This window comes from Mastigoproctus giganteus, chromosome 9 (assembly GCF_048544385.1).
Source record: "Mastigoproctus giganteus isolate SK-2022 chromosome 9, ASM4854438v1, whole genome shotgun sequence".
NCBI classification, from domain to species: Eukaryota; Metazoa; Arthropoda; class Arachnida; order Uropygi; family Thelyphonidae; genus Mastigoproctus; species Mastigoproctus giganteus.
The window spans coordinates 68,241,874-68,269,092 of NC_143583.1; the positions used below are offsets into that span (position 1 = coordinate 68,241,874).

At 38.2% G+C, this 27,219-nt stretch overlaps 1 protein-coding gene across 1 annotated transcript in view; it reads right to left on the reverse strand.

Annotated features, from left to right (window-relative positions):
• The window catches only part of LOC150080418 (ras-related and estrogen-regulated growth inhibitor-like protein A), a 35,567-nt gene extending 21,259 nt beyond the window's left edge, over positions 1-14,308 (reverse strand). Inside the window, exon 1 of the mRNA XM_090381229.1 lies at positions 14,031-14,308. Within this exon, the coding sequence (XP_090237355.1) occupies positions 14,031-14,091 (61 nt within the window). The 5' untranslated portion in view covers positions 14,092-14,308. The remainder of the gene's footprint in view (positions 1-14,030) is intronic.
• Between the last annotated feature and the right edge of the window lie 12,911 nt (positions 14,309-27,219).

Below are 27,219 nucleotides of genomic sequence, written 5' to 3' on the forward strand. Positions count from 1 at the left end.
CTGCAATAAAAATATAGGGTTCATTCCACTTCTGTATAACCTCAACCACATCGATGTGATTCATAAACTTCATAGAAAAAAATTCAATAAATTGACTATTATGTAAATCTTTGTCAGAAACTTTCCCTCGTGGGTAACACAGTTTTCAGAATCACCATCCCCCCCCCCCCACACCGGGTGGAAAAGACCTGAGTTCGAATCCCGTCGATGAGGTGAGAATTTTTATGGGCCTTTTTCACAACGTGGGTAAGTTAATCAGTCTGAGGCGAGGGTAGCATGGTTTTTTCTCCAGGAAACTCGGATTTTTCGTCCAGAAAACAGAAAATCAACCTCAAAACACACGCAATTTACAGACAGTGTACAAAGAAATATGGCCTTAGTTGTCGATGCTCCTAAAACCCAATTACAACAACAACAGCAGTAATTCGTTTTAAAACAAATCCCGAAATACATTTTAGCCAAATGTGTCCACTTAAAACGCTTTCCGCGACTAGCTGCAGAAACGAATAAAGAAAAAATAATTGGGAAAATTAAAAAAACATAGCTTAACTGTCGACTGGAGGTGTGACATTCGGGTGTGTGCGAATACTCTATCTTGGGCTTTGTTATTGGCGAAGGCTCCTTAAGGCGCTATTTGTGGTCTCTATTTAATTTATTAAAATTTCGGCACAATCTAATTGGGGCTTGTGTGACAAATTCTGCGAGTGTGTTGACTGTTTTTACCGGACATGTTATGGACACCATATTCGTGAAAATATTCGCTCGTATTACGTAGAAATGTCAGCGTGGCCATATCTGTCATAGTTCGACCCACGTATTGAGTTCTTATCGTGTGTGCACGTTTAGCAGGAGCCACCTTTCAAGAAACGAAAAACATAATTGGTTTCTCAAGAGTATATATCTCAAAGGTTTTAAATGACTGGAACGCGAGTAGTTCTTCCATATCTCTAAGGCAGAAAACTAATACTTCAAGAGCGAAGCCATCGTACTCTAAGGAGGACCGTACAGAAAGATAGGACATCAAGTGTGCAGCAAATAACATCTGGATTCAACCAATAACAGAACTGTCCTGGTTCAACCAGTACCATGAGCAGGGAATTGAAGAAATTGAGTATTGACACCTGCCTATTCAGAAGCCACTTGTTTCAGAGAAAAACAGAAAAATCCGCTTGCAGTGGTGCCGAGACCGAGAACGTTTTGATTGGAGAGAGAACAATGACAGAAAATTATGTGGTCAGACGAATCACGATACACTTTATTTTGCACTGATGGTAGGCAGAGAGTGTGGCGAGAATCTCACGAAGCGATAGACTCTGCATGTTAAGTTGTTGTTGTTATTTTTGGCGCAAGGGCTGCTCAGGCCATATTGCGCCTGCATGTTAAGACAACCCAAGCATCTGAAAGTGGTATCATGGTATGATGAATGTTTTTTGGCACGGACTGGGTCTATTGATACCAGGAGAAGGTCAATGTATGTCGTCCAGGATATAACTGAATTTAGAATCAGATCTACTGCGCCCTACAATGTTACACTTTTATCCCGAAGGTGATGGCCACTTTATGGATGACAATGCAACAGCGCATTGTGCCAGAATTTTTCAAGAATGGTTCGGAGAACATAATACTGATTTCCACCATCTTCCGTGGCCCTCCCATTCACCTGATCTTAATCCTATTGAGAACATGTGGGATATGCTGGAGAGAACTATTCGGCAACGAAGTCCTCTTCCTTTAACGTCATCGCAGTTACGCGATATTTTTCTGGATGAGTAGTCACAATTAAACCAAAACGCACTAAACCTTACAGAAATAAAGTTTTAATTTTATTCGAAATAAAGGCACCCTTCTTCGATATGGAACAAAGGTTGGTATTTTTTTTTTTTTTTTTTTGGTCAGTGTATGTAATAAAATAAACTCCGTTGTTCAAATCATTATTCTGTTCGTCCTTTTTTATTTATTATATCTATTTATATATATATTTATTTATTATTATTATTTTTTTAATGCCACGGGATTTTTTCCGCTCTGGAACAGGCCCTCAGAGGAATCTGGTCGACTTTTTGACATCAGGTGAGTCAGACTCTCGTATTGATATGGTATAAGATCTGCTGGACACTGGCCCACCTTCCTTAGTATTTAGAAGCAGCTTTTCAGGTGATTGCGGCTTTTGAGTAGACAAGCGGCCAGAACAACACAACATATTATACACACAAACTAACACTGTTCATATATCTGGCCTTTTTGCAGAGGTAGTGCTATTCACAGAGAAACGAGGAGGATTTGAACTGCCGTTCTAGAAGCCGCCCTAACAATAACACATGTCCACATTTGTCCTAATGGTACGCTGTGCTTCAGTGTTCCATGCTTCTACTTGTGATGCTCTGGAAGTTGGTTTTCTGCCTGCATCGCAGTTGTATCTCATTGCGGTACAATGAAATTGGATCTTCTACAATACATCTGTACTTTATTGGCTTTCATTGCGTTGCACAGAACTCTGTTCCATACCTTTTTAGATGCATTAGTATGTGTCCCTCGGGTGCAATAATTAAGGTGCATTTTGCACTCATGGATAGATATGGCTGGTTAGCAGCTTTCGAAATGGAAATTATTTGAAACGGGGTAAGCACAGGATATGAGGTAACCGTTTCGAATAATGATGGCGGTTTGTGAGATGAATGGCATGCATTTGTGCAGATGTTTGTGGGCTGACATGACGAAAAATATTGCTCTCTGGAAACAGGCATAGGCGTTTCAATGGTTAGTCTGATGATGAAAAGTTCTGGCCCCTGGTTAAAGTTCTGGCCCCTAACGAATGAATGGCTCTGATTCTGTTTTGGTCATATAGAACTTCATTCGAACAAGTGAGTGGAAGTTGTCTTGTGGCAATTTAGATAGAAGATCGGAAGTTGTCTGCGACTGGGAAATATCTCCTACAGTGGTATGCGACCTATATGAACTGATAAATCAACTATGAAATTGATCTCGATGTTGAGGTAGGGGTCAGCATTTAGGGACCAGATTTGAGTCTGAATTTGTGATGCATCACCCTTGAAGCACATCTGTCATCTCTGGTGGCTGGGTTCGTGTTGAAGAAACTGGGGGCTCCTGTGGTGGATTAGACCACCACAGCGAGACTGCCACTTATGATGGTGACTTCTGAATAGCGAATCGGTGCCTTGCTTTTTAAGATGTTGGTTCGGACTTTTGTGCTACTAAGTTGGTATTCCTTAGTAGTTAAATAGGATGCTACATCTCCTGTTCATTACATTACTACAAGGACTTGTATATGAATTGCGTTCCATTTCTTGAGCAATGCTATTCTTGATTAGGGCTTCAACATTGCAGTGTGATGGGTACATCAGCTGCATGTGTTGTGGCTAAAACGTTATTGATTTATCCTGAATGCAATTTTATGTAGGAATGCAAAATCTACTTTCTGTGATGACGTGAAACAGTTAAATATTTCCACATAAGAAAGACATCCTCTAATCAAGACCAGTACACTAATGATCAGCTTTGTCCGAAATAGCTCTTTATGAAGGGAATTATGCAGGAATCTTGGAAACATGGAGCTATTTTTTGAATATGAGTTTTTGTCCGTGTTCTTAAAATATCCCTGATTGTTAAGTGCGAATGAACTAAGATATGGCAAATACACCCTTGTTGTATAATTCTGCAGTGGATTGTTCCTGTGGGAGGGAGGGAATCTGTTCGATTAACAAATAACCTCAATTGTTAAAAAGGAGTTCTGGCGCGGATGGACAAACATATTTATTCGAATAAATAAGTTTTATAAACACATCTTTTATTACACTGGGCATAGTTACACGCTTCAGAGCTATAAGATAATGAAATTAAATTTAAGAAACAAAAGCTTAAAAAAACTTCGAAAAAAATTTGAATAACCGAAATTTCGAGCAGAATAACTGGAATTTGACTGTACGAATCCAGAAGAGAAGGAGTTCTATACGTGTTCTTGAATAATGAGATGTACAAAATGAATAGTGAAGATTTTTTAAATAAAAGCAATCCGTGAAATATAAAATGGAGGAGTTGAATGCAACCGACTGTCTTCCAAAATTTCCTGTCTTCGTACTAAACTGTGCTCAGATTCGTACTTGGAAAAAAATTACTTCAAAAGCTATTTCCTGACCCATGAAAACACCAAGGGCAGTACAACTGTATCTGTGCATTTATTGCGAGAACTAAATTGAGGTCACATGTTCCATTAACCTCGTCATGCTATGGGTTTCGGATGAGTCACTTTTGCAGAGAATTTGCCAAAAGAACCTCCCCGTAACTCAGCATCAAAGATCTCTCTATAAAGAGAGAGGGAGGGGTTGGAGATTAAAACACAACGTTCGATTTTAGTATAAGGAGGTGGGAAAGGTGCCAGGGCAGCGATTTCTTTCTACAAGGAAGAAGGAAGGGATACATCACTTGCACGAACTGTGTGTGGTTTACTTCGATTCTGACACTTTCCTTCATCTTTTGGCTCATTGATTGTCAAGCGTCCATAACTCCTTCAGTGAGCTTTACAAGAAAATCAAACAGGCGTTCCTCGAATATTCCCAGCACGCAGATAAGGGTAATGACTACTGCACAACATTTCCACTTCACTCGAGACAAGGCTAACGATTAATTACAAACGTGATTTACAACCGTCAGCTTAAACGGATGTTTCTGTCTCACCACATGAAGTGCCCCACTTAATGGTAGCAATGGGAGTCTCAGACTTGGACGAAGACAAAAAAGAAACAGGGAAAGAAAAAATATTCTTGATTTATTAGTGGTCCCAGCATGAATGGCTCTACAGCGGAACACAGCAACAATAGCTGCCTTACAGATTTAAATAACAAGACTCAATAAACAGGAAAAAAATGTTGAATGAAAATAACTGTTCTAAGCGGGATTTCGCAGAAAATATTCCTACGATATCCTCAAGCTATGCAGTGCCGTTGTTTAAGAAATAAAATCCGCGGCCAGAAAATGTAACAGTGCTAAATTTGTGAGCAAAACACTGAAGAGAAATGTACAAAAATAACGTAATATAAGTAAATTAATTCATAAGATTAGAGGATTCTGGTCAATGAGAGTCATCATCAATGACTCCTTCAACTTAAATACATTTTTCTAAATCAGCCTGAAGGACTTCATTTCCAATGCAAACAAAAAATTCTGTAAGTAAAACAGAATCTAATTTCCGCATTTCGATTAATGAAATAATGGAAACGAATAATAATAATGTTCCAATTTTCTTTCGTGATGGCAGATCAAAATAAGCATATCCTTATAAAAATATCAAAAACATCCCCTCTCTCCTTATAAATAAAGGTGTTTTTTTTCCTTTGACTAGATTGCATGCTACTTACCCATATACTACTCTTAACAATCTCAGTGGTAGCCATGTTGCTTCAAGGTGGAAGATCTGAACGTTCCTTTCAGAGCACTCTAGTCTGCCTTTAAATCTGGTCTAAATTACACTGTAAACATAAGATATTAGCGAGAGAGGGCCGGCAAACAGCCATGGTAATCTCAATAAGGCGGTCTTGGAAAGTATGACTATGACTAGAAATAAAATATTCGATTCTTTATCTCAAGGATACAAGAACTTCCAACCACACCATTTACAGATGAGTCCTCCACCCAAACTTCCAGTTCTGCCATCCCTTTTTATATTATTAGAACTCTTCTTCTTCTCTCACTCTCACTGCAAACTTGTGCAGAAGATATCAAACTTTTTATCTCTCCTCTTAAAAGAGGAGGCATGTCATTTTATATCAAAGAAACTATCCGCATAAATACAGCCAAGTCAGCCCAGATATTCTTTAATAATTTAACGAACAACGTCAATATAACTATCAATGATACCAGGTCCAGAAGGTTTCTCATCATACAGATCTCGGCCTGACAAGGACTGAGTGTGGTCTGACTTTCACAAAGCATTTCGCCAACACTAAGACAAAAACCATATCGGTTATCTGGGTAATCAGGTAAAAGCTTGATTGTATAGGCATTCAGACCTTCCTTTTCGGTATATTCAAACGTATCTGTAGGCAACCAAAACTTCCTATTCAGTATATCCGAACATGTAATCTAAGTAATCAGTAACCGACACTCAGGAGCTTCTTTCTGATGTTAAAGTTTAAGGCAGAGGATCACATAGCCCAAGTCCTCTGTCCCCAAATTTTAGCGTCATAAAATTCCTGAGTATCAGGAATTAGTTACTTTGGTGGCCAAACCATATTATAGGTCATTCGTTGACCAACTCATATTAATACCGCATTCCAAACTAGTACCTAGTTTGGAATGCGGTATTAATATGAGTTGGTTAACGAAGGTAGAATACTACCTTCTATAATCAGCTACAAATGGCAAGAAACTTGCGTTCTCACAACTTCACTAATCGATTTCTTAATGTTAGCAGTCCTAGGCCGACAGTGACGCGTGGACTTCCCAGAGAATACTATACCTTATGAAATCTAGAGGAATTTAAGGCTTTTCTTTACCCATACCGTCCAAATATACAACATTTGGATCAACCCATACAGATTCTTTGATGGTACAGCATACAGAATAGAAAATAATCTCATTAATATTTATTCTCCAGAACCTTCCAAAGGAAACTCGTCATATCGCACTGCAACTACTAGACCAATGTTTCTCAATCTTTTTACTCTCGTGGCACATTTTTCAAAGAAGAAAAATTCTCGCGGCACACCTACGTAGTCATAGAAGAAAAAAATTCTAAATTTCGCGGCACACTTGGAAAATTTTGCGGCACACTAATGTGACGCGGCACACCCTTTGAGAAACACTGTACTAGACTATTACTGTGTAACAGGACGCTGCAAAGAGGGAAGTATTACCCACTTCCCTCTTTGCAGCGTCCTACAGCCATTTCTCATTAAGTTTACCAATTTCAGCTTTTACGCCGACGACTTGAAGTTGTTTGTCACCTATAATGATTCCAAAACCAATGAAGAAATAAATCAAAACATTGCTGCACAAATAAACGTATTTGTTGATTATTTAGAGATTTCGGGGTTACAACAGAACCATGAAAAAAACTGCAAGGACGACTATCACGCAGAAGCGCTATAAAAACAATATCCAGGCATTCATCAGTGGAAATATAGTTCAAAATGTTTCGTACCACACAGAATTGGACTAATCTGGGAAGAGAATTTCACTTTTTAGGAACATTTCCGATAAACAAGAAAGAAGACATATGCGGCATTTTGGGTAATCCGGCAGGAGTCAACAGGTTGCTATAAACTGTCCTTAATATGCCAATATATAATAAGATGTCTCACACCCATCCTCCTCTAAGCTTTAGACATAGAGGAGGATGGGTTCTCTGCACCGGAATGACGCCAAGAAAAGATATTTGGCATCGAATTTATCGATATTACAGGACATGATACTTTGGAAGGTCATCGATCTAGTAAAAAATATCGCCACTCTGTCAAAATCATTGACCAAAACAGTTGATGTTCCTAACATAAATGAACTCGTCACAAGAGCACACCGAATCCTCTCCTTCCTTTAAGGATGAAAGTTAACCCTTGCCTGCCTGAATAGTATGTTTCCAGCGAACCCCATAAAATATTTCAATGAACTTCAAATTAACCCTTACAATATAACTGAAAATAAAGCATACACAAAAAAAAAACAATTCAGGGGAATCTGCAATGCAGCCTTGCTTGAGTCATGCCTAAAATCCGGTACATATCAATAAAGAGCAAGCTGTAAAGTCCCACTTAAACCGAAGAAGCGGTGATACCCACTTTGTATAACTGCACTTACTAACCCAACTTCAACTTACCAGATTTCAAGAAAACTCCTTCTGGAGTCCCGACTATCCAATTCTGTTTATATTTTAACTTCATTACACTTATGTATATATCAAATAACAATTGTAAATATTTACTGAAAATTGCGAATATTATTGTAACTATACAAATAATCTATGTGAGTGCTCTTTTTGCGCCCTTCTAGCTTGCATGCTATACAGGGGGTGATTATAAAATGCCATACCCTGAATAAATATTAATAAAATACAGGAAGTACCTTATGAACAAAGAAGGGGAGGAAGGACAAAAAGAGAAAAGGAAACAAAGTAGAAAAAAGAGAAATGGCAGTAGCGTGGATCCTTAATTACGCTAGTAACCAAACACTGCTGAAAATAGATATAATGTCAATAAATCAAATTTAGATGGTCCCCTAAATTTCATTTTATCGCCATTTTCAGCCCAGAACCCACACCCACATTTGAATCCTTTGGAACTTTGAAACAATCGAGAAAAAGACTTCGTAATCCAAGCAGGGAACACCACAGCTTTACGACAGGAGTGGAGAAAGATTCCAGTCTACACATATCAAACATTCACAGAAACTTCCTCATGGACAGTTACTGGTATCATTAGTGCACATTGGGGTCATACTACAGAGCAAAAACCTTCTTTCTAACCAGATAGTTCTTTGTTTATTCACTAATACTGTTGGTAAATAGTATACATTTGCATTTATATTTTTTGCTAGTTGCAATGTACAAATGTGTAACCCTTCATCTGAAAGCTGTCCAGGAGTGAAGCTCATAATGAATTTAATTATACACTGAGTAGCCACTTTATTAAGGGGCTACTCAGTGTATACGTAAGATACGTAGGTATGATGCATGTGTGCAATTCAGTATGCGAATGGACAAGACGAAAGATTTATACCCACACCCACACCAGACACACTGGTGTGGATATCTCGGGAATTGCAACCGACCCGGGGTTTTCACGTACGATTGTGTCTCGGATATATCAATAACTTACTTAGTCGAATTTAAATTCAGAATTCCCCAATGGGTGCTTATCTGTTATTCATAAGCAGACAAATCAGCTTTAGAACGTGTTAGCGAGCCAACTGGAGTGTTCAGTGCAATTCAAATCAAAAGAGAGCGAGAGAGAGATAAAAATAAAAATCCTGACGCATTCAAAAAGCACTCTGCCCTCTTGCGGCTACAGGAAGAAGCAATAAATAACGAAGTGTGTTGCAGATTGGCGAGTGAGAGGGCAAATATTAGAGCACAATTGCTGGCGCTCTCCAAATTGTCCCGACAGGAGTTCCCAGGGTATTTAGCAGCTTCCACGTGCCTGGAGAGAATAAGAACGTAAAAGAAAAAAATAAGTGTGGCGTTAATCTTTGGGGCTATTTCTAGGAATGCGGATCGCTAAAGAAATCCATTTATCATAATTAAAGAAACGCAACCTTGAGCGTTCCCCAATGTCTGAGGACTTCGCTTGAAATAATGTCTCCCTTTTTTTCCTGCGCACTCAAACGAAAACACATATTAAGAGAATCTAGGTCATCTCCTGTGCGCGTGCCTGATGCTCGTGGATGTGTTTCCCCTCTCCCCCGTGTTATTATTACTTTATTATTATAGCAGAGAATGGCTTCCTGAGGAGAGTTTTTCGGCGCAATATTAGCGCTTAACCGGAGCAACTCCACACTCCAATTAATATATTCGGAACAAATTCTCGGCTACCGAGAGAGAGAGAGAGAGAGAGAGAGAGAGAGAGAGAGAGAGAGAGAGAGAGAGAGAGAGAGATGCAATATCGTGCCAAAATGAGATGCAGCGTATCCAACGTTGCATTTCTATGTCGTGTTAACCCTTTACTTGAACTTTCACTACAATAATCCTTAAATCGAAAAGCGACTGATGCAGAAATGGATCGCCGAATTCCTCGCCCTGATTCATTATTGTCTGTCAAAGAATCCACATTTAAAAAGGTTGCTGGTTAAGGTCCAAGTTATTTTTATTTTTATTTAAGTAAACAGTTAAACAAAACATAAAGGAAACCGAACCCCGAGAAATAGATAAACATATGAAACAATGCAATACAAAATGTATTAACACCCAGTTGGACTGTATTCTAGCTCTTTGGTCCTCGCTGCATCTGGGCTCTACTAAAAACAAATAAATAAATAATAATAATTATTAGACAGCTGCTTCAAGAGAGCTCGAAAAAATGGTACAGATACGTATAACGTCCTCACTCAGAAAAAAAAAAGTCAATTCATTAACTAGAAGATGGCAAGTATTCTTTGGCACACATTCAAAGTGCTAACCCCCGCCTATCAACTGTCAAATTCAAGCAAACATTCAACGTTCTCGCTGGAAGTGAATGTGCTCTCCTTTAAAGACAAAATTACATAATTTCGAACCTTTTCCTCCATAATGGAAGGAAAATAAAACATGCCTACTCTCCCACCATAGATTATACTCGTAACATCTACCAGAGGAGAAAGCACTTCCGCTGTACTCAAAGTAGCAATGGCACCATTTCCACGAGCAAATGCATCTACTGGATACACTGTTGTTCAATCCTGAATTATATCGCACACAAGATGGAAAGTCCCTTTCTGTAGCCCTCTCAGAATTCCTATTCTACAACAAGAAAAATAAAGAAGACCCCTGCAAATGCTCACCAGTTCTCTTTTCGTGGACAGCAATGGAAACTATTGGATATATCCAAGTGACAACAGTTATGGAAAGGCTGGCACCAGAACTGCTTCTAGCTTTATGCAGGAATTGAAAAGTAAACAAAACAAAATTCACGTGTACTTTTCCTGCGAAGTCTACACAGAAACACCACAGAAGAATCTTCGACGAATTACACCATTAAAAATCTAAAAGAATTCCTGTCATTATTACACCACTTCTTCTTCTTCTGCCCAAGTCCTGAACAAGAAATTTTTACTACCATTTTTCCACACTGTGGCCGACTTAGATGGTCTTTCAACATTTTGTTCACAGAAATTCTGGTTTTTCTTCCAACAAAACAAAAAATCACTATGGAATGCAACGCAATTTAACTTTGACGCCTTATAGCCTTAGTTGCTTTATTTGGGAAGAGGGGCAAACACTTTCATCTATTTCATAACTCGAGTAGTCTCCAGTGGAATAGGAATGCGTTATTTCAAAAATCCCTTCTACATTTTGTGAAATTTATAACTATAATTATTTTCTCTGTTTCAGACTCCAGCAAGAAGATAGTAGAAGGTGGTCAATGGGCACGCGTAACTCACTTCTGCGAGAACGCCGGTCTCACGCTCTCGTGTGAGAGCAAAAATAATTAGCCACGGAGAAGTAGCAGGTATGCAGTGACCTGAAAAAGTGTCTTGCGCCGTGCGTTGACTGAGTATCATGGGAGGTCGTCACTTGTCTATTATAAGACGTTAGAAACATCGAGAAAAGAAAAAGAAAAAGAGCGTTTCAGTCCGATTACTAAAGCATGCACGAGGCTGAGATGGATCATCCTTTCCTCCACCACAAAACTAGCCTTACGTAATTCTCTATTAAAAAGCTGTCTGTTCCCTTAGCTACGCTAAATTAAGCGTAATCGGAGCTCGCGAGCATTTCATACCCGGTTATCTTGCACCAATAAGTCATCCAGCCCGCTTATCTAAACGACATCAGTGCTGCTTCCCTTCTGGCAATCACATCGAAACTTGAAACACACTTTAGTGACAAAAATAAACAAAAAAAAGAAAGTCTTTCACAGCCTGAAATACGAAATATTTCCCTGGTCTATTTATGACAGAAAATCGCTTTAAGTATAACTCCTTCCCAGTTTACGCTCTCAGTCAGGAATTTGGCAAAAAATTTAAAATAAATATATAAAGAAAATAAATTAAATTCAATTTAATTTTAATTTAGAAAAAATGTTGTTTTTTTATTGAAGCGTATCAAATATTAACTTTTTGCGAGTATCATTTCAGGATTGCGTATTTTTAATGCCATCTGACCTGCAATGCAATTATCTACCACATTTAATAAATTCGTTTCCTTTTTTAACCTAAAGACCCCTTTTCATCTGATGACAGGATTCGAAAAGAATCCTGAAACGTTATCTGCTATTTGACATGAGTATCAATAAAAATCTATTTTTGTTTTCCCATTACACGTGGTAAAACATGTCTTTCTTTGTATCCAGTACATAAACTTTGGGCACCTCTGTTCTGTTCTATTAACACGTGCTTTTCATTTTTAACAAACTATCAAAAAAGCAAAACAGAACTCCACATCTTTTCAATGAAATACTCTGGAACTCTGCCAACCACAGCTATTTTCGCATCTTAGCGATACGTCCCCCATGACTGCCAGTCGTCACCCGTTTGGAAAAGATCTGAGGTCGAATTCGAGTCTGAGACCATGGAAATTCTCTAAAAAGGCTTTTTATTTATTTTTTTGAAGTGACTAGTCTCATGCGGAAGTAAAGGGTGTTTTCCTCCTCCTGGAAACGATCTCTCCCTCACGTGCACACAGCTAGAGGTGTGCAGGAGGGGAACGGAGAGTTCGCAGGAGCCCGTTGTTATATTTTTGGTGATTATCCGAGCCCCATGTTTAAGAAAAGCGTCGATAAAATTTAACGCACTATTTTAATCGGGGAATTCAACCCTTAGTTGAATTTCTTCTCTAGCGAGTCCGTGTTAACAAATTCTCAGCGCACTCTGCGTACAACCAGTACATAATACACACAATTTACTGACGCCTTACAGCCTTAATTGCCTACATAGTAACCTTAAACGATCCAAATTCTTACTGACACTCTCGTTGATCTTATATCTTCTATTATTAAAATCGCGTCACTGCTGTTTAAATGCTACTGATAAAAGAAAATTATTGCGGTATTATTGATTTTCATCATTATTTAATTATGTTCTGGAGCATATTAAATTCTCTTATCTGAGACTTGAGGTAAACCCTTAAGAAAAAGAAAAGGAAAGAAAAATTGCGAGTATTATTTTTTACTTCAAGAAATATTTTAATTCGCTCAACCAATACTGTCTTTCCAATTGGGCAAGTAACTCCTTTTTTCCTTACTTAGATTTTCAAACGTTCTAAGCAGCATCTTAGTGGAAATAAGGGAAATAACATTTCTCTTAGTTTGAAATGAAGGAATTTAAACACAGAACAATAAACAACTTACTTTAAGACGAATGAAAGGAAGTAAAAGACTTAAAAGTGACAATAGGAGAAATGTGTGCTGAAGGAGTGATCTAGGAAAACAGAATGAAGTTCTGATTGAGTTCCGGCTGTCATGGACTTGCAATGTGGCCAAGAAAATATGATGGTGGTGGTGAAGAGAAATTTTTCACAAGAGACTTTCTAAGACAAGATTTACAATGTTTTTTACGTGAGCGAGAAACAATTTATTTTTATAAATGCAGCCCCCATAGCTTCGCGTATTTTCTTGTAAATAATGAACTCTGCGTTCATTTTCTTTCCAGACCATCTTATGTCCCTTTTAGGTTGTAATTTATGTTCCTTAATAATTCTTAAAAACAAACAAATACATCTATTTAACTAATTGAATCTATTTCATTTTAACTACATAAACAAGAAGATTGGTGGACAATTAATTATTCCTGCGCTGCCCACTTCAGTATTACCAATCTTTAAACGACAAAAGCAATATGCGCAGCATTTCGTTACCTAGTTAATATGTTTAGCAAGTTTCCTGGCTCAGTTTATTAAGATAAATGGGCAGCGTGTTATGAATATAGATGTGGAAAGATTGCTGATTTTAGACCCGTACTTAATTCATATGTTTTATGCACATTAATCACTTCCCAGATTGTTTACTCTCCAACTAGATAAGAAAAATACTAAATTCAGATGCACCCACGGTTTATTGGAGATATTATTTAAAATGATAACTAGTTAAAATAATTCAGATCGTCTATTTACATCCATAACACTGACGTCTTAAGATTAACTTCCAGCTACAAATTGCCAGTTTGAAAACGAGTACATTGAACCCATTTTCCTCATATACTGCGATTATAGTTTTATGATTCCAAAACGATTTCTTAGTGACACGCCATCAATACCAAGATATTAAATTCTTAGCAAAAACCAATAAATTCTGAGCAGCATTTTGTAATTAAAAAATTTGGATGGAGACTCTGCAAGAGGTGAAGGATTTAAGTTTTCTTTTAATGTGAAAATGAAAAGAGAAAAACAAGCCTACCTGATTTCCCAACTAGTTTGCTTCCGAGTACAATTAACTTAATGGAAAACAGATTGGTCATCTTTCTCCGGACAGGTAACTTTAACACAGTCCACCGAACAGAAATCTTGCACCTCTGCACTCAGTTTTACCCTCGTTCAGCATCGCATAGTTTGGGCTGAAGTGCAGCTCGTTTTTTTTCCTTCATTAAAGCTGAGTCTGTTATCACAAGAAAAAAAACATGATGGGGAACAGTGCGTGAAATATTACTGGCTAAACTTTAACGCTTGCCACCATTATAAAGCTGACAATGGAAGCTCTTTGCTATAGAACGAAACGTGCGAGTTCACGTGGATGCGCAGTGTGACTGCTCTGAACAAGCAGTGGATTGCTCCCAGCAGCCATCTCGTTATTAATGCTCGCACTAATCTTGGCACCATAACTTCAGGGATTCGTCACATGTCAAGGACTGGAGAACGGAAGTGGCGAGTGGCGGATTATTAGTGTTGGAGGTGGGTACTCCATTTGTTTTCAAAAAGCAAGGAAGCGAGGAGGAAAAAAAAAAGGAAATAAGTTAATAAAAACAAATGGCAGTTAACTGCGGATTTCATTTTCGCTTAAGAAAAATTTTGATTTGCAAATTAGCAATGGGGTTGGTTTATGCTAATTAGAAAAAGCAAAAGTGTGAACCTTAAAATTAAATTTTTTTTTGCCTACAAAAAAAATATTAAGATAAACCTTTGTGATTATATTATGCGCAGGGATGGATTTTACGCCCATAGGCACTGAATTATTATTAGTGCTGTATACTATTAGTATTAGTAGTGGTAATGATGTAAGAAAGCAAGCTAATACAACACCACCCACAAAAAAAAAAAAGGAAAAACATTTCATCTACTAATCTCCTCCCCAATAGTTTGTTAGTACTGTATTGTATTATTCAAGTTCTTCCTTCAATTTATTCAAACTATGCCTTTCCACAACAGCAGATGGAAGCGTGTTCCGCATCAACCAATCGTTGAGTGAAGGGAAAACTTCCGCAAATCAGCATCTCAAGCTAAACTCGACTTGAATTTATGTTCCCTGATGTGCATAGTCTGAGCAAGAGGAAGAATTCCATCAGCATTGAGTTTGCCTAAGCCAACCAAAGATTTAAACATCTCGATCAGATCACCTCGCAAGAGCCTAGTCTCCAGACGCTGCAATTTGCAGAACTGAAACCTTTTGTTGTAAGAGCACACCTTTGTTCCTCTCATAAATTTTGTTGTCCTCTGCACTCGTTCCATCAGCTCTACATCCTTCCTAAAATGCGGCCTCCAGACCTGTAGCAGTACTCATCTTGCGTACTGCTACATGCGTGACCATTGCTTTATACACTGGTGTGCAAAAATTATGGACCAACACTATTTCTAAAGGTTACAACCACAAAATCAAACGAAACATCCTCTGGCGATTTGCATAACTGTGGCCGTTCAGTAGAAAGCTGGTGCACATGCAAAAATTTGAATCATGATGAGAGGGCTCACATAAACAGATAAAAGCAGTTCTGTGCAAATTACCGAATGGTGAGCACGATTGTTATAGACGTTCGATTGGTTTCATACAGTGCTACAGACAACAAAATGGCCAGTAGACAACATCTGGATGACTTTACCCGGGGTCGAATAATTGGGAAGCTCGAGGAAGATCGAAGTGGGAGGAGTGTGGAACTGCATAGCACAGGAGCACAGGACGCAGGATATCGCGGTACTGTGGCCAGGCGACTCCACAAAATGGATTGTTTGCTCGACGGCCAGTACGCTGTGTCCCTTTAACACCTGCCCATCGGAGACACTGTTTACAGTGGTGCATCGAACACAAGGACTGGACAGCAGCGCAATAGAGTAAGGTTCTCTTTACTGATGAGAGTAGACTCAGTCTCAGCAGCGATTCTGGAGGTCAGCTAATCTGGTGAGAGGTTGGCACACGGTATCACTCCTCAAGCATCACTGAAAGGGATCGATATGGCGATCGAGGTGTTCTCGTCTGGGGAGCCGTTATCTTGAATGGACGTTCACAACTCCAGATACTGGAAGGCGGTACTGTAACCGGTGCACACTACTGTACTGAGGTAATCCTTCCCCATGTGCGTCTGTTCCGAAGTGCCATTGGCCCCGAATTCGTGTTCATGGATGATAACGCCACACACATCGCACTGCAGTGTTGATATGCTTTAGGAAAGTGAGGACATTGTTCGTATCGATTGGCCTACCTGTTTCCTCTAAATCCCATCGAACACATATGGGACGCTCTGGGGAGACGCCTAGCGGCACGTTCACACCCACCAGAAAATGTTCACCAGCTGAAGATGGCACTGACAGAGTAATGGACGATGTTACCGCAAGAACATATCAACAACATTGTTCTAAGTATGGACAGGCGGTGCAAAGCCTGCACCGACATTAGGGGTGACCATATCTCCTACTAAGGACCACCTCTTCCCTTTGTTCCATCTTTGGCAGTGATGTATCTGTATCATGGCAGCCAGTGCTGTGTTGCCATTTTTGGATAAAGTCCCTCTGTACAGTTTTGTTTCCGTTGTTGTGTCGATGTTGTTTCCCACATCATTTCTGTACCACACGAGGTTCCTTTGGTATGCTTTTCCCATATCCAGATCTCTTGTATGAGAAGCTACAGGTTAAAACCTGACTGGTCCTTAGGTTTTGCACACCAGGGTACAATGGTATAATCACCTCGTTATCCCTAATAGGAAAATTATTGTATATCATTAACAAAATTCCATGAGCTGTCCTGAAAGTCTGAAATGTGCAGAGAACGTTTTTTTTTTTATGAAAGCCCCCAAAACGAGAGGTATTACAACTTATAGTACTTAGTACCTTGCATCGGTTGAACGTTGAAAAGACGAAAGAAGATATTTGTTGACATTAACTTGAACTTATGTATATTGAAATTTTCGGGAAATACGTATGAAGGAAGGTTGTTCCACAAAATGGAAGTTGAATGAATACATGAGGAAAAAGAAAAGTTGGTTCTGTGAATTTGAAGTTGGACAGTAAATGGATGTTGGCTGGTGGCGGCACGTGTTCAGACTGGTTTGGAAGAGAGAGCGGGAATTATAGAAGCCATTCCAGAAGAACAGTACCCACGGAAGTATCTGTAGAAAAGGCATGCAGCAGAAACAGAACGTCTATGAGACAGAGAGTGGAGAGACTCTATTAAAGTTGAGTCATTAATTAACCCAAGTGCCCTCTTCTGAATGGAATCAAGAAGCCTGAGAGAGGTTTTGGGGGCACCGCCCCAGATGTGGGAACAATATTCCATGGCAGGGCTGATTTGCGATTTATACAGAGTGAGCAGCTGTTTGGAAGAAAAGTAACGTCGAGAGCGAAAGAGAAAACCAAGTTTTTTAGATGCAGAAGAAGCAATATTTGTAATGTGCTTGTGAAAAGAGAGATTAGAAGTCAGGGTAATCCCCAATAGAGATATATTATCTTGCCTATAAATTGTAGTGTAATCGAATATTAGCATAGAAACAGAAGAAGAAGAAGAATTTTTTGCAAGATATAAGACAGGACTGAGTTGTAGAAGGATTTAAATCAACTAAGTTATGTTTGCGTCACTGGAGAATCAGCATTTAAGGAATCTGTAATGGATATTTGCGAATTTGAAGCTGTTCGTGCAGAACAAGGTTTCTCAAAATGGAAGGTGGAATGCAATGCGCTATCATCAGCAAAACTATGGATAGGATTTCCGGTCAATGGAAGAAAGTAATTAATATACAAGAAGAAAAGAGAGGGAGAGAGGACTGAACCTTGAGGAATGCCAGCATTAGTGGAGAAGTTAGAAGACAGAGAACCATCTACCATCACCTGCAGTGAGCGGTAAGAGAGAAAACTGGATAACTAATTACAAAAAAACAGTTGGCAAGCCATAAGATGGGAGTTATTTAGAAGACCTTTATACCGAACACGACCAAAAGCATCTGAAATGTCAAGAGAAACTGCTTCAGGTTCACCAAACTTTTCCATTGAATTTGTCCATGGATGAGTAACATAAGCCACAATATCACCAGTGGATCGCCGGTATGGATTTTCTGACGGAATCCATACCGGCGATAGTTGATCAGGTGGAAGGTTTTCTTAGTAGTTTAAGAGTTGGCGGTTAATTGCTTTCCCCACTGCTTTAGAAAGAGTAGAAATAGTGCAATGGGACAATAATCGGATGGGAGGGACTTGCCATCTATTTTAGGAACTGACTGGATATGAACAAATTTCCAAGCAGAAGTAAAAACACCTTTGGAAAAACAAAATGAACAAAGTCGACACAGACAGGAGTAACTGCTTGAGTTTCCGGAGCACAGGTTTTGAGTAAAAGTGGAGTAATGCCATCCGGACCCGGAGCTTCTTAGCTTCAATGTTGATCAAAATTCTTCTGACAACTTTTGACTTCGTTTTTCACTTCCATTGGATGGAAGCGAAGAATGGAAGTCAAGATCAATACATTGGAAGAAAAATAGGATACTAGCAGGTCAGCCTTATCGTTGGCTGAACTGGCAATAGAAACATCTGGTTTTAACAGAGATGGGCAAAATTGCGGCCAATACATTGGCAAAAGACCAGAATGCTCGGCTACCATTTGTTTGTTATTTGGTTTTTAGGAGCATTAGCAACTAAGGCCATAATCCTATTAGGCCATTCTGCGGGAATATGCGGTGGTCATTCCCCGACCTTTCCGCATCCTCCGTATTTGGTGGTGAGAGGCTCGAATCCCGGTTTAATCAAGAAGCGTGTAGTACGCACTGCTGCTCCTTCCCACCTGACTACGGAGGCGCCCTCTGCCATTTGTACAAAAGCAAGTTTTCTGCTCTTAGCCTGTTCGAAATCTAGTTTGGACTGATTAATAACTGCTTTACAATTGTTGCGAACTTTGATGTAGGATGAAAATTAACCCGGGGATTTGGAAACAAGCCTTTTAATTACGATATGCAATATTCTTCTCTTGAACAGCCTTAACACGTTTATTGGAAAACCAAAGCTTAGATAAAGGACGAGATTTTAACGTGGAATAAAGGATTCCATTCCTACAAAAATAATTTCACTGACGCGATCTGAGCAAATGTTGACATCAGACGATTTGAAACAGCAATCCGATCAAAGAAAAGAAGAAGAGAAATCTCGCAAATCAACCCATTTTGCATTCTTGTAATGCCAAACAATACGAGGTTGAGATTGGCCACGAGAGAAAAGCTCCATTGGAGAAGAGACCATCACCAAGTTTTGATCTGAGATGTCTAGAGATCACTCACCTGTGACCTCCCCTGAATCCCAAAGATGCTCTCATAATTATGGGTTTGCTTACCTCCTTTTCTGCATTCTTTAATATAACGGTTTAAATCCCATCCGCCTCAGGTGCTTTTTTAATGTTTAACTGCGACAATTTCTCTTTCACTTTCCTCTCAGTTATTACAAAATCATGGCTCCCTTTTATGGATAAACTTCTGGCGTCCACTTCTCTAAACAATTCCTCATGTGTGAACGTAGATGCAAAATATTTATTCAGTTTGTCTTGATTATCCTGAGCAGGATAATCAAGAGTAGAATCATCGATATCAACAATACTAATGTGATTCATATCCTTCCTCCTAGTGTTTACATAAGTAAAGAAGTCTGTTGTGTTTTTTTTTTTTTTTTTTTTTGCTTCCTTTCCCAAAAATTTTTTAAAATCTGCCTTGGCTTGCCTAAACTCCTTTGTTACTTGATTTCAGGCACTTTTTTTATTAAAACCCCAAGAACGAGAGGTATCAAAACCTATAGGTACTTAGTACTAATATGCAGGAGTTGAAAGTTTAGAAGATGAAAGAAGATGCTTGTTGACATTGGACTTGAATTTCTATACATTGTAATTTTCAGAAATACTTATGAAGGAAGATTATTCTAGAAAATGAAAGTTGAAGAAGTAAATGAGGAAGAAGGGAACTTGGTTCATTTTTGTTCACCTGGTTAATGATAGTTATCAAAATACTCAACGGTACCATCTAACATTTAATGCACTGTTTTATTAGCAGTCCCAAAAGTATTATTCTTCCGTGTCTTATGTACAGAAATACGATTCGAGAAACTTTTTTTTTGATTGTTTCTCTTTCTCTGAGATAAAAATATGATCAAGATATTAGAAGGATTGCAAGATGTTTATCAATGGAAGAAGTGACAGCGACATTGTCTACAGATGCCCACAACCACAGATCTCTAATCTCCAAACTTTTAAAACAAAGGTCTCTAAATTTTCTGCTCAAGAAACACATAAAAGATTTCCTTTCCATACAGTTTACAGCAGTTATGAATCTTCTAAGCGCTATTACTCCAACCTCTGTGGGCAGCAGGAATATTTCAAATCATGTATTCCTCGCAACGTGTTTCCCAACCCTGTTTCACACGACTTATACAGAAAAAGAGACCTTTATGAAACATCGATTTGTCAATGCTTCCAGCTACAACCAAAGATCCTTCTTCACCGATTTTATGTCAGGAAACTTTTACTGCCATGCTCAATTGTAGTTATGGAAACACCATTTGAAACCATCTATACAGCAGATGAGTCATGAGGAATGTGCATAATCGATAAATAAATATACACAGAATTTCATGGCTATCTCTGTATGGTCTATAAGTTTCCTTATAAGCACCTTTCCTTTCCTTAATGCAATTATTAATTCTCAGTAACCTGTATCCCGAAGGAATATTCCGAAATACTGTTACAAAATATCGGTCAGTGTAATTTTGGCGTCCTTAAGAAATATGTGTCTGTGTGTTGACAATATCTGATTGAAAAACTTAGCAAATACCTTTCATCGATAATTTTGTGTCACCAGACGTCTGCACCTTTTTTTTTTTTTTATAACCTACTTTTCAGTTGTCAGGTTCTCTATCAAAGTCATAGTGACAGTTGTTATGGTACTTCGTGAGTTATAGTAATGATTGACAGGCTGGAATTTTTCAAGGATCTAACAATGAACGCAATTTAGGTCTAATAAATGTAAACAGAAATCTTCAATTGATGTCGGATCGTGAATGTTACCATCTCTCAAACAATATATAAATTTCTATTACCAGAGCTTTTTTTTTTTTCTATTTCTCAAGAAGCTCACTTTTCAACCATCCAACGCTTTAGAGAATCCTGCAAATATTTTCCTTCAAGTAGATACGGAAATTGATTCCCTTCTGTATCAGCTTCTCTTTGCTTGAGAGACACTTTCCAAATAAAACACAATCAAGACACGTGTAGTTGATAAGACTAATGCCAGAGAGTGTCACAACGAACAGGGTTGGTTTTTTAACCACCCAGACAAACACGATCGGTCCTTTATGTTCTTTGTAGCGCTGAACAACGTGTGGTGGTGGTGGTGCCGCCTAACGGGCGTCATGAGGGCGACGCCTTAGTGAACCTTCTTGAAGCTATCGACATCTAGACGGGAAGGTTACTGTCAACATTTCAAAGGGTCATTGTGCTAATCACGGGAAACTACTTTGGATATGACCTTAAACAAATCCTAAGGTGGCATTCTGGTGGTTGCCATAATGAAACGGTCGAGGTGGGACGTGTAATGACCTCGTTTTGGTCTTTTTCATACCTCTTTATTCTAAACAGCTGGACTTTAAAATACTCCATGCTCGGATATAAGTTTTTATTGAAGAATATCGTATCATATTTCTCACTTCCCTTTTATGTGTTTGTTTCCGGTTTTTTTTCTGTTTTTTTTTTTTTTTTTTGTTAATATATAAATAGCATGCTGTTGAACAAATGTTTAAGACCACGCCATTGTTCAGTAAAAACGTTATATTGAACAAATGTTCAATATAAATGTTCTTAGAAATTATTTTGAATAGGCCTAGGTATATGCAGTTTTATTTCTTATAACGGAGCAAGTTCAAAACAATTGACTTCTCCTCTCCAGGTTCAATGGGGGTTCAATTTTCGATGCTATCGCTAAGGATTACCCCAAATACTACGAATAAACCTCATGATTCTCAAAAATACGGTAACATGGCACCAGTCATAGGTGAATAGTAGTGAACCATACTCGATGCAAGGGTGTCTATAAGATTCTGTGGCAACAAATCCCATTCTTCCACCAGCGCAGACCTTAGCTCACCAAATGACCGAAGAGTTGGATTTTGTTCTGTTAATTTTGTCTTTTTAATGCTATTTATTAGTAATACAACACCATCTATATTAATGCCATGTCTAATACCATCTATATTCATATCAATCATTCATATCAAACCTCAACATTACACTGGTTCGTTGTGATCTATCGTTTATAAAATGCGTATGTACTGGTGCTGAACTTAGATCACGTTGGTAATATATATATAACTGATATCATCCTAAACAGAAAACTTTAAGAATAAACTCACTGCTATGAGTTCCTTAATAGGCCCTACATTACATTTACTTTTCCAATAATGACAGGAACCTTTATGTGAGGGCTGAAAATAGTAGACGATAATATAAGCAGTATTGTGATATAATATCCATGGTCTACTTATTCATAATCTCATTCAGCGTAACGAAACTAATGTGGAATAAATTGAAACTCAACAATCATTACTGGAGCCCAGTTTATGGTTGAAACATCGAAAAAAAACTTGGAAAGGGTAATTATGTAATCCATATTTATCAAGATGAATGAGATAGCCGAGAAAAATGGGCATAAATCATTTTATATTGGTCAAGTATCGCTATAGAGAGCACTTTTTTTCTGCATGGCTTAGAAAGAAGTTTATTGAACCTAAACTTTTATCCACTGATTAACTTTTATTATTCCATAGTCAAAATCATTTATGTAGGTTGAAATCCAAGTAACGCAACTATCAAAATGTTTTGTCTTCTTGGATTGTCAATTTTCGCTCTACAACCCAAAAAGGCTGCAAATGTTACTATACCTATTGAATTTTCACTTGTAACAGACGAATAAATTAACAGAAAACTATAAAAATGGCGTCGATGATAAATAATAATCAGACAGGGTTATCTGCCTTGTTTATGCAATTTGAATTACTCACCTTGTGGCATCTTCCCTCCACTTATCCTAATATTTTTTGTTATTGCAGCCGCCTACGATATCTCCATCCAGGCTCTGTTAAAAATCCTAAACCAAATCTGAGGAAAGTCTTTTGAAATTCCCCATCTAGAGAAGGAAGGATCTCCTCCGAGGGGAAATCTTATCAACTTCTCGTTTCACGGGGCGAACAGGAGCCATTTATTTTCCTTATTAGCAACTTTAATAACGCACAACGTGAAAATTTTCCACATTTACTGATCAGAGGAAAAGATTGAACAATAAACTTCTGATAAAATAAGTAACTTGGGAGTATAGACTGCACTGGGCTGCATTTAAATGCGAACAAGTCAGCCATTGATGACGACTACAAAAAACAAAATCAAAAAAGATATTAAGGCTCGAGGAACAAGAGTACAAAAGTTCAAAACACTTGCATCTCGGATTAGTGTGGGACGATTACACCTTGACATCGCATTTCGCCTACGTGAAGACTAAAACATGCTCTACGCCATGGGTGGCCAGAACTAGGAAACTGTTCGTCACGTAATACATTTTAAAATGTGATGCTCCGAAGAGACGTCCACTATCCACTGCTTAAGTGTGCTTATCAGCATCAAATTTTCATCTCAAAGCTTTCTTAGTCCGGAATATTAGTTTCTGAAATGACTGAATAGAGTTACTGGACACTCTTTCATAATCTCAAGGACCATATTATGCTGAAATCCTAATATCTACTTCGGATGTTTAAGTTTTTCGCATCCACTTCGACAGGCTTGACGTATTCAAGAGCCCGAAAATTGACCCGGAACGATTTTATGAGGATTTTGAGAGAAAATAAGTAATTGAGAGCTGGTCCCTTCTCAACCAATTATGAAACCTCCTTCCGCCTGTTTCCCGGTTGACTAATCAAGACAATTTGCCTCCAACGATTTCACAGAGATATTTCAGAACTGAAAACTTTAAATTATTTAATCTAAAGTCTATGGTAAGAGTTCTAATTCCGTCAGAGAACAGACGAATTCTTGAAGATTGAAAGGCGAAAGATCAGTGTTCCGGTAATTTTCTGACCTTGACAAAACTAAAAGTAAACTACAATTGAACTAAAATTTCCCAATAACATAAATCCAATAAAAGATAAAATTTCACTCTTATTTGAAAGTTGCTATAGATGGTCTTGTTTGCGACAGTTATTTCAAGGAAACCATAAGGAAATGAAATTTCTTTAACGTACGTGTTCCTAGTGAGTCTTTAACCAAATCTTCAAGGAAAACCTCCGCCTAATAAGAGGGTACGGTTGTCTCACCTTCATCTTATCTTTATGCAGTCTCATACGTGTCAGCATATTTCTGGACGTCGGCTTAGTAATCTTATACGTTTGCAGGTGCGTTTTCAAACCTCCCATTTTGCTCGCTAACAAAAAGCCAGGAGGCGTGGCCTTGTTATTTTGTCAAAAATACAGCTGTGATCAAGGAGAATAATAGAAAATAAAGAAGAGAAAGAAGCGGTTGACAAATTTTAATAACAACAACAACAACTGGATAGTTGTTAAGACTCTGAAAAGAACGGTCTTGAACTTGTATTCGACATTTGGTGCGAATTTTCGCTTTTTGTACTAGTCCAGGTTGAGTATTCAAGTTGATTTTTCGTTAACTAAGGTTAATTAAATGAAAATACCGTATTATTTCATCTTTAAGAGGATAATAAAAGGGGGGGGGGATGTTCCCTAATCTATCAAAGTCAATGTATTTGATATTATTATTTTTAAATATTTGGTTAAGTATAGCTTCGTTTCAACCGTTTTGTTATGAACTGGAAGGATCACAGGAAAATCAAAGAGAAACAAATTGCTAATTTCACTTTCTGAAGAACCTGTAAGTGGCTTAGTCAGACAAACAAAAGAGTGAACAGCAAGGCCTTTGGCATTTTCCCTGATTCCATCCTCCCCATGTATGGTTGGGGATATAGAGTGAAATATTCGCAAACTCAACGGGATGTTCTGCCTTATATCTTCCAAAAGTAAACACACACACACACACACACTGGATAACAACCTTTTCTCTTCTCTTCTCTGGGCGTCAGTTTGGAACGCTGCTGTGCGAGCTAATTTTATTACGCTCCCAACGTTGTCCGAGCCTCGTTCTGACTCACCACTTCTGTTGGATTTTTTTTTTTTTTTTATAGCGACTGTCTAATGAGAAGAACACGCCCAGGCAATGCTATTGCTTTAATCGTGAGGATCAGCACACAGTAAATATTTGATTCTGTCTGCTGCACTTGAACATATTGTGTAAGTGACTGTTGACACCTTCTGAGATGGGCAAAATACGCATTATGAATCCTGTTTATTAAAACAAAGAAAACATCTTAGAAAGCATTTTTACAGTTTGGTAAAAGCTTAATATTTCACAAAAAATTAATCTTCCTTTAGTTTTTAGTTATCAATCAAAGTTAGGACTAATGTGCGATCATTAAGTCCCAGCTAAAATGGTTCTCGGTAATCTTCCATGTTCCAACTCTTAATTGTGAGCGCTATATTCAGTAATCGAAATAGGTGTTTCGTTATTATCCTTCCTGATTTTACTCGGCGTCAACATGACCTTCATAAATGTCACGGGACCCACTTGAATCCCAAAGAATCAAGCAAGTGGACAGGAAGCCACGGCTGGCTCTACTTCCTGTGTGTTAGCTGTAAGGGACCATTCTCTTAGTTTATCTGTCATCTTCTATAAATATACCGAACTCGTGGGTGTTCAAGTGTTTTTACATACAACCAGGGGTTCGTATTTCTATAAAGTCCAAGAAAATATTTACGGAGTTCTTTGAAAACAGGATTCCTTTTAACCTATTCGGGCATGGATGTTTTGAAATAACTCCATGAAGTTGCCCACTTAGAAAACTTCTTTAATTAACTTACTAATTACTAGCTGTTGGTCCTAAGCGATTATATAACGACTTTGTCTGTCAACAATTTAGAGAGAGGGGGGTGATGACATAATTTGTGGTGTGGGTTATATCATTCGTTTGACTGGAGTGGCGTAATTCGACTGGAAGAAGCCAATTTCAGAGAAAGGACTCATAAAGAGATAGAAATTCTGATTATAACTTTCTGAATTTCGGGGTAAGTTTCTGTAAACGATTATTATTAACACGTTGTTTTTTGAACAAACAGATACTTCTAAGAATGGCTAATAGCACTGAAGTATTCCAGAACACATAACTTACCATCAGCTGCAATATTTACATATTTCGCATCCCGAGGCCTAGTGTTTCAAAAGGGATGATTAGAGCAAACAAATTGTCCTTATAATGAAGACAGTTTGTTATCCAAAGCATTTTGCAATGGGGGAAAGATGATACTTTTTATTAAAGAGCATTATTTTGTTAACAAAGATCTCGACACCAACCGGACAAAACCAGCAGGGATGGATAGAGAACTATCCATCCCTACTGGTTTTTAATCCTATTCTCAGAGGAAAGGCTTCAGGACGCTTTGACAGACGAAATATAATTATACATAATAGGAAATGTAAACTTTCTGTAAAAATTTAGGGTACCAAAAATATTACATGAGTTCGAACACTTCTAGTATTTTTCTGTCTTCATGTATGAAGCAGAGTTGAACTGGTTATTATGAGTACGTTTTCATTTCCACCACCGCCATTGGGCCATAAAAGTTCATGCATAAATCAAGGGATTGTGGCATGTATAGCTGTTACCAGTATTCATCACGGTAAAAATTGAGGTCAACCTGATATAATTTGGAAATGATGATACGTGGTGAATATTCACGGATTAAAATTTGAAAAGAAACCACTCTTTTACCACGTGGATAATGTAAAATTAGTTTATTAAGTGCTTTGACTTAATTCTTAAACTTATTATAAAGGTGATCTTTCATTTCATGATCCTTGCCGGATCCCACCATGATACAAGACTATTAACAGCCCCTCACCCACGCCCTGACTCGTTTGAATAAACTGCTCCATAGAGCAATGTTAGTTAACGCCACCTTTGTAATAAGTTCAGGAATTAGGTCAAGGCACTTAATTAATAAACTAATTTTGCATTATCCACTGGGTAAAAGAGTGGTTCGTTTCAAATATTAATCAGGAGTTAACCTGCTTCTTCACCCCACGATCACCTTCAAAT